At 40.1% G+C, this 16178-nt stretch overlaps 4 protein-coding genes across 7 annotated transcripts; 3 read left to right on the forward strand and 1 right to left on the reverse strand.

Moving 5' to 3' along the window:
* Window positions 1-1756: 1756 nt before the first annotated feature.
* Window positions 1757-2864, forward strand: LOC110764409 (Pollen Ole e 1 allergen and extensin family protein). Its single transcript, XM_021967386.2, has 2 exons — window positions 1757-2129; window positions 2221-2864. The coding sequence occupies exons 1-2, from the start codon at window positions 1946-1948 to the stop codon at window positions 2562-2564; spliced, it is 528 nt and encodes a 175-aa protein (XP_021823078.1). The 5' UTR covers window positions 1757-1945; the 3' UTR covers window positions 2565-2864.
* A 200-nt stretch (window positions 2865-3064) lies between these two features.
* Window positions 3065-5837, reverse strand: LOC110764383 (exocyst complex component EXO70C2). Its single transcript, XM_021967343.2, has one exon. The coding sequence runs from the start codon at window positions 5835-5837 to the stop codon at window positions 3450-3452; it is 2388 nt and encodes a 795-aa protein (XP_021823035.1). The 3' UTR covers window positions 3065-3449.
* A 350-nt stretch (window positions 5838-6187) lies between these two features.
* Window positions 6188-9807, forward strand: LOC110764384 (uncharacterized). 2 transcript variants are annotated; one of them, XM_021967346.2, is made up of 8 exons: window positions 6188-6276; window positions 6432-6849; window positions 7342-7504; window positions 7912-8112; window positions 8184-8426; window positions 8642-8810; window positions 9103-9334; window positions 9432-9807. In XM_021967346.2, exons 2-8 carry the CDS (start codon window positions 6519-6521, stop codon window positions 9767-9769), a joined length of 1677 nt encoding a protein of 558 aa, XP_021823038.1. In that variant the 5' UTR covers window positions 6188-6276; window positions 6432-6518; the 3' UTR covers window positions 9770-9807. The 2 variants fall into 2 exon arrangements, with proteins under 2 accessions (XP_021823038.1, XP_021823040.1); XM_021967348.2 differs by lacking the exon at window positions 6188-6276 and having other exon boundaries at window positions 6308-6849; window positions 8663-8810.
* Window positions 9808-10926: 1119 nt separating this feature from the next.
* CDG1 (Protein kinase superfamily protein) lies at window positions 10927-15854 on the forward strand. 3 transcript variants are annotated; one of them, XM_021967351.2, is made up of 6 exons: window positions 10927-11240; window positions 12028-12170; window positions 12306-12498; window positions 13228-13616; window positions 14157-14502; window positions 15031-15854. In XM_021967351.2, the coding sequence occupies exons 1-6, from the start codon at window positions 11114-11116 to the stop codon at window positions 15039-15041; spliced, it is 1209 nt and encodes a 402-aa protein (XP_021823043.1). In that variant the 5' UTR covers window positions 10927-11113; the 3' UTR covers window positions 15042-15854. The 3 variants fall into 3 exon arrangements, with proteins under 3 accessions (XP_021823043.1, XP_021823041.1, XP_021823042.1); XM_021967349.2 differs by lacking the exon at window positions 15031-15854 and having other exon boundaries at window positions 14157-14718; XM_021967350.2 differs by lacking the exon at window positions 15031-15854 and having other exon boundaries at window positions 12309-12498; window positions 14157-14718.
* Window positions 15855-16178: the final 324 nt, after the last annotated feature.

Genomic DNA, 16178 nt, shown 5'->3' on the forward strand with positions numbered 1-16178 from the left:
GGAAAGAGATTGAGTAGTGTAATAGACGTTTTGTAACATGCACAAATGGTCCACTAACAAAAGATGAATATAAGATAAATTGTAAGTTCATATATATATATATTCAAGAACGGGAAGTTGAATATCCTAAATATAAGAGTGGGAAGAGTAAATGATCTTAATAATTTGAATAACGTATTGCTAAGAGTATTCGAACATTGAAAGTATTTTTGCTCACCACTTTAACCCAATTTGTACCATTTTCCACTATTCTCAACACTTGACACATGTCCATAAGCATAACTATGGTTCCATAAATACAAAGTAAATAGTTAACTATAGTTAGGTCTATGAATACACAAAACACTTGGTTTAAGTAATAAGTATAATTTGTGGATTATGATGAAAATTAGTACAAGTTGTGGAGATTTTTTAGGTTGTATATATGTGAATAAAAGACAAATGATATGTTTTCGTAATGATGGTGATGATTTAGGAGAAGTGGTGGGAGAGTTGTGAGAGTATAGAAAGACAAGGGGATGATTTGAGAGGGAGAGGGAGAGGGAGAGGGAGAGGGTGAGGAGGGAGGAAGAAAGGGATAAGACCAAGAAGGAGACATAGGCAAAGTCGTCGGATGTGGCGTCGGTGGCGCCGCCTAAGCCTTGTATTTGCCAAAGGAATGAAGCGTTTGTCTTAACTCGCAATCCCTTTTCCTAAAAATGCCCCTCTGAGGCGGCAACTCAACCCATCAACAACATGCCTTGCCTTGCCTTGCATGTCCTTTTTCACATCTATCAAATATACTCAATCTTTTGTCCTTTCCAATCTTCAATATCAATATCAAAACCAATCTTACTTGACTAACTCATAACTCATCACCACCTTACACGTAATCTAAATCAAATTAACCTCCATCCATATTATTAAGTGGTTAATTTCGGACATTTATATGATTTTCATATGGATTAATTGGAATGAAGAGGCAATGGTGGGATTAAAAAGAAAAGAAAGAGCTGTAAAAATTGAGCTACGTCCAATCCAATGTGGGACAACTGTATGGTCTGCTATGCTGGCTTGGCTTGGACTATATTCTGCCCAAGCATATGGCTAGGTCAAACTAGAATCTGTATTAATCAATTTTATAGAAATAATTGTCAACCCAGTGCGTTGCAAATCCCACATTACTCCCGGTTTTGCTGATTTGTTTACTTTGTGAATTTGGGCTTCAAATAATTCAGACAGACTCCTGCAATTTGGATCTTTGAATTTGATTTCATGGGCCCTGAAAATAAATGTGGGGTCCTGTCCTGTTATAGATGTTGGGTTGAAAGAGAGATGAGATTGAGATTAGGGACTTTGTACTTGGACTGGAAGCCCATAAGTACAGTACTTTGGATTGACCTCACATTCACTTTATTTAGTGAATTGTGGTCCTGTCCTGTCCTGTCCTGTGGTGTGGTTGTCATAAAAGCTATCTTCAGATTTCTCAATAACACAAACTAACTTCGGTTTAGTTTAAGAGCCAAGTAACATAATTAACAAACCCTAAACTAGATACATGCAGAGATTTATTTTATTAATTTCTCCATTGTTTAGACAGGCTAATAGTATACAGAGTTTGCATAAATAAAATGACCTTCAAATAAAATAAAATAAAGCAAAGCAACATCCTGCACAAAGTAGCTGTTATTACCCTGTCCTACACATCAATTCCACATCTTGCCAAATGACATTCACATGTCTATGTTTGTAGTGAAAATTATAAAATGTCCCCAACTTTTTGCTTACAGTTGGATCTCCATCATCTACTGCTCTCACTCACTGTCCACACAATACACTCATCTTCAACAATGTGATAATGCTCTGAAAGTTTTTCATAGAATAACAGCAAACTCTTCAGCCACAGTATCCCTAGCTCTCTCTCTCTCTCTCTCTCTCTCTCTCTCTCCTCTGATCCATTGTTGCCATGAATCCACTATTTCTCTTGGTTATTTCATCTTTGTTTTTCCAGTCAGTATATTTGGGAGTTGAAGCAGCAAAAGCTAAACCAGTCAAAGGTATCACCCGGTCCCAGATTATCGTAATGGGTCTTGTTTATTGTGACATCTGCTCCAACAACACCTTCTCCAGACACAGCTACTTCATACCAGGTAACATTTCTCAACTCTCATTATATATATATATATATATATGTTGCTTAATTATTTGTTTAAAAGTGAAGTTAAAATAGATTTCCGGCAGGTGCTGAAGTTAAAATAGATTGCATATTCCAAGCAGTCTCACCAAGAATCTCAGAACATATATCATTCTCAGTGAACAGAACTACAAACAAATATGGGGTCTACAAGTTGGAAATCCCAGCTGTTGAGGGGATCAAGTGTGCACAAGATTCAGCGATAGTGTCTTCCTGCCAGGCAACCTTAATGTGGAGTTCATCTTCAGCATGCAATGTTCCTGGTTACAAATCCACATCAGATGAAATAACAGTCAAGTCAAAACAAGCCAATCTCTGCATCTACAGTCTAAACGCATTGAATTTCAGACCATCAAAGAGAGCGATCACCTTATGTGGGAAGAAAAATTAGGAATTCCCTTCCCTGGGCTTCATTTTCACCCAATTATTACCCCTCCCTTTTCTAAAATCCCTTCTCTCTCCTTTAGTCCAAGACCATTTTGGCCTTCCATCCCCCCTCATGGTTCTTTCAGTTCCACATTGGACACATCATCCATTGGAAACAGTACCTTGGATTCCGTTTCTCCTTTTAGTCAATCACCAAGATCATCTTTAATAATTTTTGTTTTCTGCAATATTACTTGTATGGTTGTTTGTGCTGTACTAGCTAGACAGTCATAAAAAATTCATGCACGCATAGTTCTGGATGCAAGGAGCCTGATTGATTACTTTTTACACACACGCATATATATATATATATATATATATATATATATATTGTAACAAGGAACTACAAATATATATATTCCACCAAAAAGGAACTACAAATATATATATTCCACCAAAAAGGAACTACAAATATATATATTCCACCAAAAAGGAACTAGAAATACATATGCTAAAATTAATCATATCAGAAACCAAATCAATGAAGCGGTTTCATGAAAGAATTGGATCAGTATTTAACTGGTGCATGTTCACACAACATTGCAAGATTAATAAACAAAAGAAAGAAGAATTTTTAAAATCCGGAACCAACCAACGGGATACATTGTTCTCTGAGCGCTTTGGCCATTTTCACCTGATCTGATCATCAGCAACATAATCACATGATCCTATTTATGATCTTCGATACACATGCATTACACCTGATCTAGCTAGCTCCTTTAACCGATTGTCTGCTAACTTCACGAGCCTTGAGCCTTGAGCCTTGAGTTCCAGTTGATGCGCGCCTGGCTAGGCCAGACTACGCTAGCTGCTTCAATTCATAATAAAACTATCTGAGGGGAGAAGGGTTTCATGGTTTTTTCTTGAATATGGAGGAATTTGGGTTTCCATCAAATAGCTCATCAATGTACGTCTCTATATCTTCCGCCTGGAATTTTATGTACTTCTCTGTTTGCCTCCCCGGGTCCAGCACCTGTGAGAACCTCCCCAAGAACGAACGGTACGCCGGAATCACCACCGCCGATATCGAAACCCTGAGCTCCGACTGAAGCTGCTCGTCGCTGACCACCCACGTGCTCTGCGTCTTGTGGATCTCGTCGAACAAGGCGTTGAAGCTCTTGAACCTCTCCTTCAACACCGGCTTCGGCACCTTCCCGTGCACGATCAGCCCCTCGTGGCTCAGGCACTGCAACAGCCGGCTCCACGTCTCTCTCTGATAGTTCTTGTGGTACTGCCTCAGACCCGAAGACCTCTTCCTGCACCACGTGTCCCCCATACACGAGTTGATCTCCGTCGACCCTTTGATCTTCTGCAAGATGTAGCGGCCGTTGTTCATCATGAAGATGGAGCTCAACGCCGAGTCCTTGTACAGCTTCGCCTTCGCCTCCAGATTCGAGTCCAGCAAGTCCATCACTCGCATCAGCTGCAAATAGAACGGCGATTGGTGGTCGCTCTGCTCGTTCGCGTTCCCCGACGACATTCCCTCCCCTGCCTCGTAGTTATGATCGGGCCTGCTCGTTGAGTCGGCGCGTTCGATCTTCGAGTGCTCCCTGAACACCAAGTCCAGCGTCTCCTTGTACTCGCACGTGTTCCTCAGGTAATTCATCATGTAACGGGTCAACGGATGGACCGCACCACCCGGGACCGGGTTCCGCCCGGTGTCAGCCTTAATGGAATTCTCCAGATCACAGAAAATACAAATCACCGCCTCCCCAAGCCGGCTCCGAACCGTGGTGGTCTCCGCTTTCAGCTCGTTCACGCACTCCACGGGAAACAAATTGTCCATTTTCGGAACCACCTCGCGCAAGGCCTCGTACATATCCAGCGTCTTGAATAGCTTCTCCGCCGACCGCTTCGATATCACGATCCCTTCGGCGAAATTCAGGAGCCGTATGATCACTCCTCTCGTCAGATTGCTGAACAGGCTCGATGAGATGGAAGGGTAGTCAGCGAACACGACCTCGGCTAGCTTGCGCTCGCCGGAGAAGTAGACGGCGGCACATTCCTTGAAGGCCTTGATCCACGACACGACCTCTCTCTCCAGCGCTTCCCAGTGCATTTTCTGAATGTCGTCGAGGCTGTGCTTCTCTAAGCCCAGCTTGTGCAGAGTCTCATCGAACGCAAGCCTCCTCGAGATTGTATAAACCTCGCAACACTCGGTCTCGTATCCACCTGATATCATCTCCTTGGCTATCTTGTTCAGATTGTTCACCACCTCCTGAGCGTATCCAGGAAAAATATCAGCTTGTAATTGATCTCCGCCGCCGCGTGACTCAGAATAATCCGGCAACATGCAGCGGTCCTGTTCTTGATCCTGCTGCTGCTTATTATTATTCCCGCCTTTATTGCCGTGGCTGTTGTGGTCTTTATCACCAGCCGAGGGAGTATTAGGCTCCGTGCAGTGTCTAGATTCTTCGAGAAGCATTCTGAATTCTTCTTCGAGATACAACAAGGCTCTGTGCTGAATGCTTCCGAGGCGGTTGATCAATGCGCCGTGACTCTCTTCGAATTTCAATCCAAGGAAAGACAGATACTTGCTCAGCCTCCCTATCCGATCCAGAGCTTCCAAGAACGACGCGTCCTCCTCTGGCACCTGGCACCACTTGATCTTGCTCTCCCCCGAGTCTCGTTTCGCTATGACCTCATCTTCAACCAGATTCATGAACTTTTCCACCAGCTTAGGGAGCTCTTCCGGAAAGCTGAGACCGTCGTCGTTTTCATTTTTCTCGCTGGACAGAGACGAGATGCAGCGGTCCAGGTCTTCAGACACCTTCTCGAGGCTGGGATCTTCTTCTGGTTCGGGTTCAGGAACTGGATCTTTAACTACTACCGGATCGCTTTGACCGTCATTCTCAGTCTTAATCTCATTTTCATTCGGATCGTGGTGCTTTTTCATCTCATAATCCGGGTCATCACCGTCGGTAAGAAGATGAACCGCGGTCTCGGATGGATTCACATTGGCATTATGATCATCAGGCTTTGCAGTGGACTTATGATCATGATCATCAATATTATGATGATCAGCCTTTGGAGTAGACTTGGGATCATCATGATCAGGCTTTGCAGTGGACTTGGGATCATCATGATCAGGCTTTGTGCCAGTGGACTTATGATCATCCTCAGGCTTTGCACTAGTGGACTTGTGATCGTCATTAGGGTTTGAAATTGCAGCGGAGGAGTCGGGTGACGGTGCGTCGTGTTTGGGCTGATCATCTTTCTCTGGGAGGTTCTTCTCCATTTTGCTTTTGTGAGAATATGTGAGATGGAGATCACAATGGGAGGAGGAGGAGGAGTTGGGAGAGGGTTTGATGAAGAAGAAAAACAGATGCAATGAGGACGGAATAACTATCCGTTCATTTCATTCTTGTTTTGTTTCGGTTTTAGCAAATAATAACAAAATTCTATTTGTTTTTTTGATGCTTTGATTTTGTTTTGTGTTTTGTATGTTAAGGTGTGGATTGAAATGGTCGTTGTAAAGGGCGCGAGAGAGAGGGTGGCATGGGAGAATGTACGGACGCAATATTTTCTGGAGGGGAGCTATAATTTGCTTGGTGGACTTGATTTGTTTGTTTGTTGGTTTGTTGCGTACTGGTGGTTAGAATTTTTGAATTTTTGACCGTTGACTGGCCTTCCCTTCCTCCCCTACCTTCTTTTTGTGGTCGCCACGTCTCCCTCTCGTGAGTTCGGTTTTTGTTTTTATTTTTCCTTTATTTTCTATTGACTGAAGTTATTACTCGACTTAGTAGTGGGCCACGAGGCATGGCCTGAAAGAAAATAACGGTGGCCCAACCCAAATCCATTCAACACTCGCCACTCTCTGTGTGTGTTTCAGTAACCGAGCTTCTTGAGAGGCAGAGGTAGTCGGCAGGCGATCTGTGGCCTCAGATCCATTAGCCACAAAGAAAAGGAAAGGAAAAAGATGAGGTATGGTGTTTGGAGAAGGAGACGGGTGTCTGCAGGATCAATTCTGATAGTGTGTGCATTGTGTGCTGGAATGGGGCTGTTGATGCTCAACTTAAGACAAGTTGATCCTCCAACGAGCCCCGATTTCCCTATGCAAATTCACAATTCGGATTCGGAGTCTGAAAGCGACGGTAGGGTTGGGGTTGAGGACGAACCTGAGAACAAGAGTAAGAGAAAATCCAACTCCTGTGCTACGGTGGAAGAGATGGGAAAGGACTTCAAAGGAGGGTTCTGGGAGGAAAGTCTCAGAGTCAGGAAACTTATTCAACATCACTTTGACTTGAATGGTATTTTTCTATTCTCATTTTCTTCAGGCTGATTGTTAGTGTTAAATGTAATATACATGCTACCTGATTCATATGATAGTCCCGAACGTTGAAATTGGTCCTGTTCTTAATTTCTCAGCTTCTTTTAAGATTTTACATTTGTGTGAGATACATTTGGTTATGTTCCCTGATTCTGCTTGAACAATTCTACTAGCACTTTCATGCTTTGCCTGCCCATATTCTGACTCCATCTAGTGTATTTATTCCTCACAACTACTCCCAGTCAGGCCATCCATCTTTCACATTCTTGTTCCATATACGAGCTTTTTGTTATATTTAATCTATGTTTTTCAATGAATTTGCTGATATCCTTATAATAAAAAAAATGTGATTTTTAATGTCTTATTTGTTTTTTTTTCATACTCCATAGCATCCTACTTTGAGTGTGGAACCTGTGATTCATCCTTTAGAACTTTTGAGAGATGGAAGCTCATACGACTCATTCAATTTCAGGTGCTTCCCGGGTTCGAAATCTTCCTCCGGAACAGTTTTGTCAGCATGGCTTTGTGATGGGTAAAGCATCAGAGGCAGGTTTCGGGAATGAAATGTACAAAATTTTAAGTGGTGCAGCATTGAGTATACTTTTAAACCGGTCCCTAATCATTGGGCAAACCAGGCATATTGGTTCTTTCTCAAGCCTTTCTTTTCTTGTATTTCATAAGTTCTTTTTCCCTGTGGTAACCTGAATTGTTCGAAAAACTTGGTCTTTTGGCTTACCATTAAACCATACTATTATATGTTATATGTTGCTTGTTTCTTATTAAAAAAAAATTGTTATATAGAGCTTCCTTTGAATGTTTATTAGAATGCCCCAGAAGCAGTGCTGTTATGGGAACCTATAATTTTACACTTCAATCATTTTTCATGTGCCTTGGATGCATTCTTCGCAACTCATTCAATGGTTTACCTTAGCATTACCACATAATGGGGTCCAACACACATTGACACAAGTAGGATCATCATAACTAAGTTGCAGCAATTCATGCTTTTTCTTGTGCTCACATCAGATGTTGCTTATTTCAGGGGAAAATTCCCTTTCGGGGATTACATTTCTTATTCCAACGTTTCCTTTACAATGAGAGAAATTAAGCATCTGTGGAGACTTAATAAATGTGTTAAGAAGTATGGAAGGCAACTGATTATGAGGACTGATGACTTTGAGAAGCCGACACAGACAAATGTTCTTTGTAGTGACTGGAGGAAATGGAAGCAACCTATCATATGGTAAAGTGAGACAAATTTTAGATAACTCATCATTGGATATCATCACATGATCATTAACATTAATACTGCAGGTTCCAAGGTACAAATGATGCTGTGGCAGCCCAATTTTTCTTGAAAAATATACACCCCAAGATGAGGAATGCTGCTTCTATTTTATTTGGAAAGCCAGAGGTTCTCCATTCTCGGCCTAATGTATTTGGGGAGCTGATGAGAGTGCTTATAACTCCTTCTGAGGATGTTAAGGATGCCGTCAATTGGGTTCTTAGTGGAGTGGAACCTGATATTTCACTGCACATGCGAATGCTCATGAATAAGTAATGCAACCTCCCATTTATTTCATTTCTTGATTAGGTTAAATTTTGAATTCAGAAATAGGTTAAATTTTGCAGCTAATTCATTGTGAAGTGTTATTATCCTTAAACTTCCCCTGTTAGTTGATACCACACCAATTGTAGTGTGCATGCATGCATGCATCAGAAAGCTTTCACACACACACTCGACACTCCTATGAGTTTAATCAATGATGCAGGTTTTTGCCTCGTTTTTCCAGGTCTATCAGAGCTGCACAGGCAGCATTGAACTGCATCAGAAAAGCTAAGCAAAATCTTGGCAAGTCCCCAAGACCCAGGGTAGTCATAGTGTCAGATACTCCCTCTCTTGTGAAAAGTATTACACCAAATATAAGTAAATTTGCAGAGGTAATATACTTATACACTGGCATGTTACAAATTATACTGCATAATCAGCATTGTATAACACTCATGAAATTATGAATTTTATAATAAATACCACCTGTGTGCATCCCCTATTTGTGGCTACACATTGTGTGACTCTATATAACTTTGTTCTCTTTTAAATCTGTTGTCAGGAATGCAGCCTTAATTTCTTTCACCCAAACGAGTTAAATACTTTGAGAATCTCTTTTTTTAACAAATTGTTTAACAATCGAATTGTGTCCTTTTGATTCTAATTGAATTGTGGTTTTCTTAGGTCATTCATTTTGATTATGAACTTTTCAAAGGAAATATATCTGATAGCAGAAAGGGATTGCACAGTTTAGATTTTAGAATGAAAGATTGGGGCCCAGCGCCCAGATGGGTTGCCTTTGTAGATTTCTTTCTTGCATCACGTGCAAAATATGCTGTTGTGTCCGGTGCTCACAGGCGTGTTGGGACGACTTATGCACAGTTAATTGCAGCGCTGGCTGCAGCAAACAATCTTGGTACATACATACAGATAGTGTTTGGATAATTTCCTTTAACAAATGTTGCTCAAACCTCAAAAGTGTTGTAATGTTCATTCTATTCTATCTTTCGCAGGCGACAAACCAACTGGTTCTAATTTTGCATTTTTAAGCAGCTTTCAAGGTGATTTATTGAGAGACGGTTTAAGATTTCAGATTGGTTGGGGGCATGTGTGGAACAGATTTGCAGGTCCCCTTGGGTGTCATAACCAGCCTAATCAATGTGCTTTCACACCGCTTCTCCCTCCAGCATGGTGGGATGGCCTTTGGCAATCCCCCCTTCCAAGGGATGTCAAGAAGTTGGCGGAGTACGGCATCCAGTTATCGGGGTTTGGCACAATTGATGAAAATTATCTTGACACTTTTTGTAGCTCAAGGAAGGTTGTGGTGAAAACTGTTCCATTCCTTTTGTAATACTTGACGTTGCATTTAATTCATCCTATGTTTGGGCACGTCCTCCACTTTTTATTCTTGTAACATCAAGCCACTAATTGACGTTCTATCGAACTCTTTTTTTTGGGTTCTTTTGTTGTACACCATCAAATCAAAGTCATGGCCGGTTGCCTTTTTTATCTTAAATATCTCGAATTTTGTTTGTCGAAGTTTTGACCAACACCCTTAATAAGTAGAAATGAGCTAAAGCTAAAAATGATTTAGATCTTAAACATGGGGAATATCTACATACGCAGGTTCATTAAACAAGGATATTGCTTGCCTCCATCTATGGAATTGACAACACAAAAAGAAAGATTTCTACACATGTTCAATTGCCATTGGCAAGAATGTGGATGTTCCTACATGCATAAAAGAAGGGAAGTATTTTCCATTGAACAAAGTGTATCGAGCTTACTAGAAATTTATTTATTTAGGTTGAACACCTAAGCCTGACGTGTCTTCTCAAATTCTCTTGAGAGTAATAATGATTCAATGTTTTTTTGAATGAGTTTCCCTTGCCGTTTGGGTGGGTCGAAGTAGAGTGAAGTGAAGTCCTCCTAGTAGCCATACGTGGTGGTCAACTCGTAACCATATATGGTTGTTAAGTCCAAACTTGAAATGGCAGAAAGAACCATCTCTTTTCTCTTTTTTCTTTTTTCTTTTTTTTCTTTTTATATTTTAGATAAATAAGAAAAGCATATCGACTGTCACAGTCTCACAGATTTGATTTGAAGCACTGAAAGGATGGAAAACGTCTTTGGTATTAAAATCAAATCCAACAGATTACATATAATAATGTCAAGGATTCCGGCATAAATAAATATAAATTATTAATTCCAGAAGAGATTATATACTATTAATAATTTGTTATTCTATTTTAGCAGAACTATTAATTATTATTATTATTAGCAAGGAAGAAGAAAGGATAGAATATCAGAACTAGGTAGAAGAAGAATGTCAAAGAAAAAGAAAGTAAAAAGAAGAAGTTGACCAATCCAAAAGTTAAGAATAAAAAACAAAAGGAATGACTACGTGTGAGTGGTGACGTCATATTAAAAGCGACAGCATGGATTCTAGAAAAAGATCCCATTTGTACTCGTTCGTCCCGTGGTACGTCGTTTCTTGGAAGCCTGTGTGTTTGGGGAATTGCGAGCCCTCTGTTTCTGTTGCCTTCGTATACAAAAAAGGGTTCGGTTGGATTGTGTTGTGTTGTGTGTGCCACTCTGAACAAATGTTGAGTGCTTAATTTGGCTCTCCCATTTTTTCTCTTTTTTTAAATTTCTTTGGATTTTGGAAAACATTTTTCATCTCCGTTGGAGCAACATGGGCTATTGCCCATGTTTCGGGTTCAGGAAGGGGAAGAAGCTCAAGAGCGACACAGACGAAGAGAAAGACGTCGAGAAGACCACAATACGCAAGCCCGAGGAGAATGTGCCTCAATTGTCTTCTGGTCAGTTGATACGATACGATTTGTCTCTCTTTCTTTTCTTCTTGGTTTTTCTTTCTTTCTCTTTCTTTATTTTCCATTAGAATACCAGTTTGAGAATGCTATCAGTTTGTTTCCTGTCATCAAACTTTAGAGTCAAGACAGTGTTCTTGATTCTTTGTGTTGTTTTGTGATTTGGGTCATGCTATAATATTGTAATCAGTTGGCTTTTTAGATTTTGCGCCTTTAGCTCATCGCGGGTATTATAACTGAATGCGATCATGTTCTTGGAGTTTCTTGTTTTCTCAATTTGGGATTTTTGTTTTTCTAATTTACCAGTTACCACCTTCTGTTATCTGGTTTCAATTGAAACTGACATCTTTTTTGAAATCCCATGTTTCAATCTTTTCTGAAAATATTAAAAATATGGATTAGAACAAGCGTGCAAAAATATTCAAGATTGACACTTGTTAAGGGTTTTATACTTTTCAGCTGGACTTGTCTAGGATCATGACAAAGCTAGCCATAGTTCCAAGGTTACTCACTGCCAGTACCTAAATAGGATAATGAAATGACAGCAATAACTATTGGAGAACTCATACCAACACTAAATCTTAGCTAAGCTGTTTACAGTTGCAATGTATTTCTAGGAGAATTGCTTAAGTTACTGAATTTGAATTTTAAGATGCTCTGAGTCAGGATTATACACCTTGAATCAAATTGATGTGATACAGTTCTCTCTTCTGCCCTGTACTATTAGATATTTCTGCTTCTTTTATGTTATTGAATCTTGTCCTATAATCTGCTCCAGAAGATGGAACTAATGCTGAAAATAAGGCTCAGACATTCACCTTCCGTGAGCTTGCAACTGCAACTAAAAATTTTAGGACGGACTCCTGTATCGGAGAAGGTGGATTTGGGGCTGTATACAAAGGAAAACTGGGATCTGGTCAAGTAAGTGTTTCAAGGGATGACTAACTTCTTATTAACTTTTTTATCATTCAAGATTGCTGATATCTTCATCCCCATCACTTAAGTTATTTTCATGATTTGTCTTATTCAATTTTAAAGAGAGCAGTTTCTTTTCAGCAGGTTGTCGCAGTAAAAAAACTCGATCAGACGGGTCTTCAAGGAGAAAAGGAGTTTCTGGTGGAGGTTCTCATGCTTTCTCTTCTGCGTCACCCTAACCTTGTCAGTTTAAGTGGTTATTGTGCTGAAGGGGAGCAGCGCCTGCTTGTCTATGAATTCATGCCCTTAGGGTGCTTGGCAGATCACCTCCACTGTAAATGCTTTAATGCCATTCAGCTTTCACTTTATAACACGATATGTAGTTCCTTTCATGCTTAAACTCCCATGAATTGATTCACTATATATTCAGTTATACATCTTGTGCAAAATTAACCAAGAAAAAAGGAGCTTCTCCTCTTCTCATCAATAGGTTCTGAGGGGGGTGGCCAGAGTTACAAGAGTGTAATTCGTGAGCTCCCTCCTATAAACAATGGATTGTGAATGTTTCTTCTCAGTCTTTCCCAATGAATCATATTCTCCTGAAGACTTTGCTTAGCCAAAGTAGGCTATGCATCACATAGTTTAATGTAGTTTAGAGCTTGTATCTTGGTTCTAGTGACTGAAGAATATGAGTTTTTCCTCGATCCATGGGGTCAAACTCAACTCTAGTCTGAGGTAACCCAAACACACGTACAACTAATAAATGATGAACCATGTTAGTTGTAGTTCACCTCAACTCTCTGCTTTATATGTTTGTTTCATATTGTGAGTAAAACAGGAAATTTTATTTCAAATATTTATGAGTGACATATATGAGGCAGTAGAACCACTCTAAGGACATTCCAGCTCTCGTGTTTACCCATTACAGTCTGACTTCTAAAGAACTTATGTATGTAGGCTCTAATGCTAATCATACTTAATGCATGTCGTGTAACTCGCTATCCTAGATCTTCTCATTTATAAAATTTTCAAGTGCCTGACCTCCCCATGTTATTGTTGCCAGATCCTCCACCTGGTAAGGAGCCACTTGATTGGAATACAAGGATGATGATAGCTGCAGGTGCAGCCAGGGGATTGGAATATCTTCACCATGAAGCTGATCCACCTGTAATATATAGGGATGTAAAATCAGCTAACATTTTATTGGGCGAAGGTTTCTTCCCAAAGCTTTCTGATTTTGGGCTTGCAAAATTTGGTCCAACCGGCGATAGATCGCATGTTTCCACCAGGGTCATGGGTACTCATGGTTACTGTGCTCCTGAATATGCTAAAAGTGGAAAGCTGACAACAAAGTCTGACATTTACAGTTTCGGAGTAGTATTGTTGGAGCTGATCACTGGACATAAGGCGATTGATAGCAATCTTGGTCGTGAGAAGCATCTTGTTGAGTGGGTAATTCACTTTGTTTCATTTTATTATGTCTACTAGTACGCCAACATTGCATCTGATTAGGCTCTCAAGGGCAACGTTATATAGTTACTTCAGTTAACCCTGTAGCTATAGCTATAGCTATCATCTCGAGTGCATAAATAAGTATTGTAGAGGTCTGAGTATTTTTTTGTAGATATTATCGCATTCTGTTGCTTGTTAATTTTGAGGATGTTAAGCAACGATTGATGTCTTGTCTGCATGGTATTTTATCAAGCTGTTCTTATGTTGTAGTTGTATAATTCAACTGCCTCAGTTTTAACCAATTTTGTGAAGTGGGGAATCTTTTCTTATTTTTTAAGAGGATATATGAAATAATGCATAGCAGTAAATTTTGGCTTTGATAGTACTCAACTCATCTTGGAGGTCACCGTGGTTGAATACTTGGCATAAGAAAAGATTTTGCTTCTGTGTAGGGTTATGTGTTCAATTTCTAAATATGCAGAGCAGTATTGTCTTTAACTGATATTTAGCTATGATTGATCCCATTCTTTGCCTATGTAGGCACGTCCTTTTATGAAAGACCACAAGAATGTTGCGCAACTTGCGGATCCACAGCTTAAAGGTCGCTTTTCAGTATCTGTCTTGAAGAAAGCCTTTGAAGTGGCTTCCATGTGTCTCAGAGAAGATGCTGGTGCCCGGCCTTCAATGAGGGATATTGTGCTAGCTATGGATTACTTGGCATCCCGTCCATATAATGAACCAAATGAGACCAACAAGGTTGAAGTAAAGGGTTCAGGGGATAACTCTCCCGATGAAACAACTATGTTAAACAAGGAGTTGGAGAGAGAAAGAGCTGTTGCTGAGGCCAAGGTGTGGGGAGAGACTTGGAGAGACAAACGAAGACAAGGTGCACAAATTAGTGATGATGACTTTAGATAACTAGTCTATAGTGCAATGCCTGGGTTTGCCCCCACCATGTAGAATTTTTCAAAGTACAGACAACTTTCCATTTAAAAAATAAATTTGGAGTTTTTAGCTTTTGCTGATTGTGCACCAAGAAACATTTAAGCCGGAAGTAGTTTCTAAGTCAATATGCAATTACATAAGATTTGTTTTCGTCATGTACAGAAGTAGTTACCACCACTCATCTAATACATGGGTTCTGTAAGGTCTGGGTTGGTTTTTTGTGCTAACAACTATTATGCCACTAACCCGTGAGATGATTGCCTATCGCGAAAAATGAAAAGATTATTGCCCCTAACTTATGTTTTTATAGTTCAGGATGGTGATGGAAGAAAATATCTAATACTGATGGAGAGCAGAATCACTATACTATAGGCATGAGAATAAGATATTAATAATTAAGCCACAACTGTATTAAATTTTACACTGGGTTTTGGCCTCATCTAACTTCCAACGCTTTACTTGAAATCAGGAACTCCATAAACCACTTGGTTCCCGATAATGTTGATGGTAGGGATAGGATCAGGTGGCTTCCTGCTAAAGATGGAGTCTATACTCTATAGTACTGCTTGTGCTTGGGAGAAACTCAGAAATTCTAGGCCTATGACAGCTTGGGCTGATCTGTCTAATGTGAATTAGCAACAATAATGTTGAGGGAGGAGGTTTCCATCCTTTGGTTAGCTAACAAAGGTAAGCAGGCAACTCTTGACAGAATCCTTGTCTAGTACTTATGAGCACTTGTATAGACTCCATGGGCTATTAGATTGTGTGTTTTGTGTCAGGTTTTGCTGGAGTCTCATGAGCACTAATTCTTTGATTGTTCCTTTTGTGATGATGATACATAGTACTCTAGAGTGCATGGTGAATATGGGATCATTTCTGGTCTCATCTTTGTTAATTGGGCTGCTGTGCTGTTCAATGGAAAGGTAAACAAGTGCATTATGTTATGTAGTGAAAAAAGCTTTGCCTGGCTCTGGCTCTAGCTCTGGCTCTGGCTCTGGCTGGCTGGGATTGTGGATCATATATGGAGGTGGAGAAATGATAGGATTTTGGGAATGAGAGCAAAGCTTGCCATGGCTGTGCTGTGTTCAACTTGTAATATTTCGAGTCTTTCTGTGGATGACAAAAGCTTGTGCTGCTCAAATAGTGTGACAGTAATCTTCCTGTAATTTTGAAAGCTGCTGGAGGCTTCCTTTGTGTCTATTGTGTTGCCCTCTGCTCTGTGCAAGGCTTTGCATTGTGTCTGTTCTGTTGTGCATACTACTTAATTAATACTTACGGTGGAAGTGGTTATTGACGCTGTCAGTTATTTCTGTTTTATGATTTAGACCTTGTATTATATTAAGAAAAGGCACATAATCTCATCATTTGCAATTTGCAATTTGCACGAGAGGGGAATGCATCATGTATTAATTTGCACAACTGACTAGGCTTTTTGCCTATTAAAGTTACCATACCAACCCAATAGCGACTTTTTTGAATTTACCAATTCCATTCCTGAATCTAATCTCAGTTTCATGTCAAAAGATCATCTGTATACAATCCCGAGGCAATTTTTGTGATCCACATATAATCTAAAGTAAAAATCTGTTTTCAACTTTCAGCAGAAGCTGCTTGTAA

This window comes from Prunus avium, chromosome 3 (genome assembly GCF_965620075.1).
Source record: "Prunus avium chromosome 3, drPruAviu1.hap1.1, whole genome shotgun sequence".
Lineage (NCBI taxonomy): Eukaryota > Viridiplantae > Streptophyta > Magnoliopsida > Rosales > Rosaceae > Prunus > Prunus avium.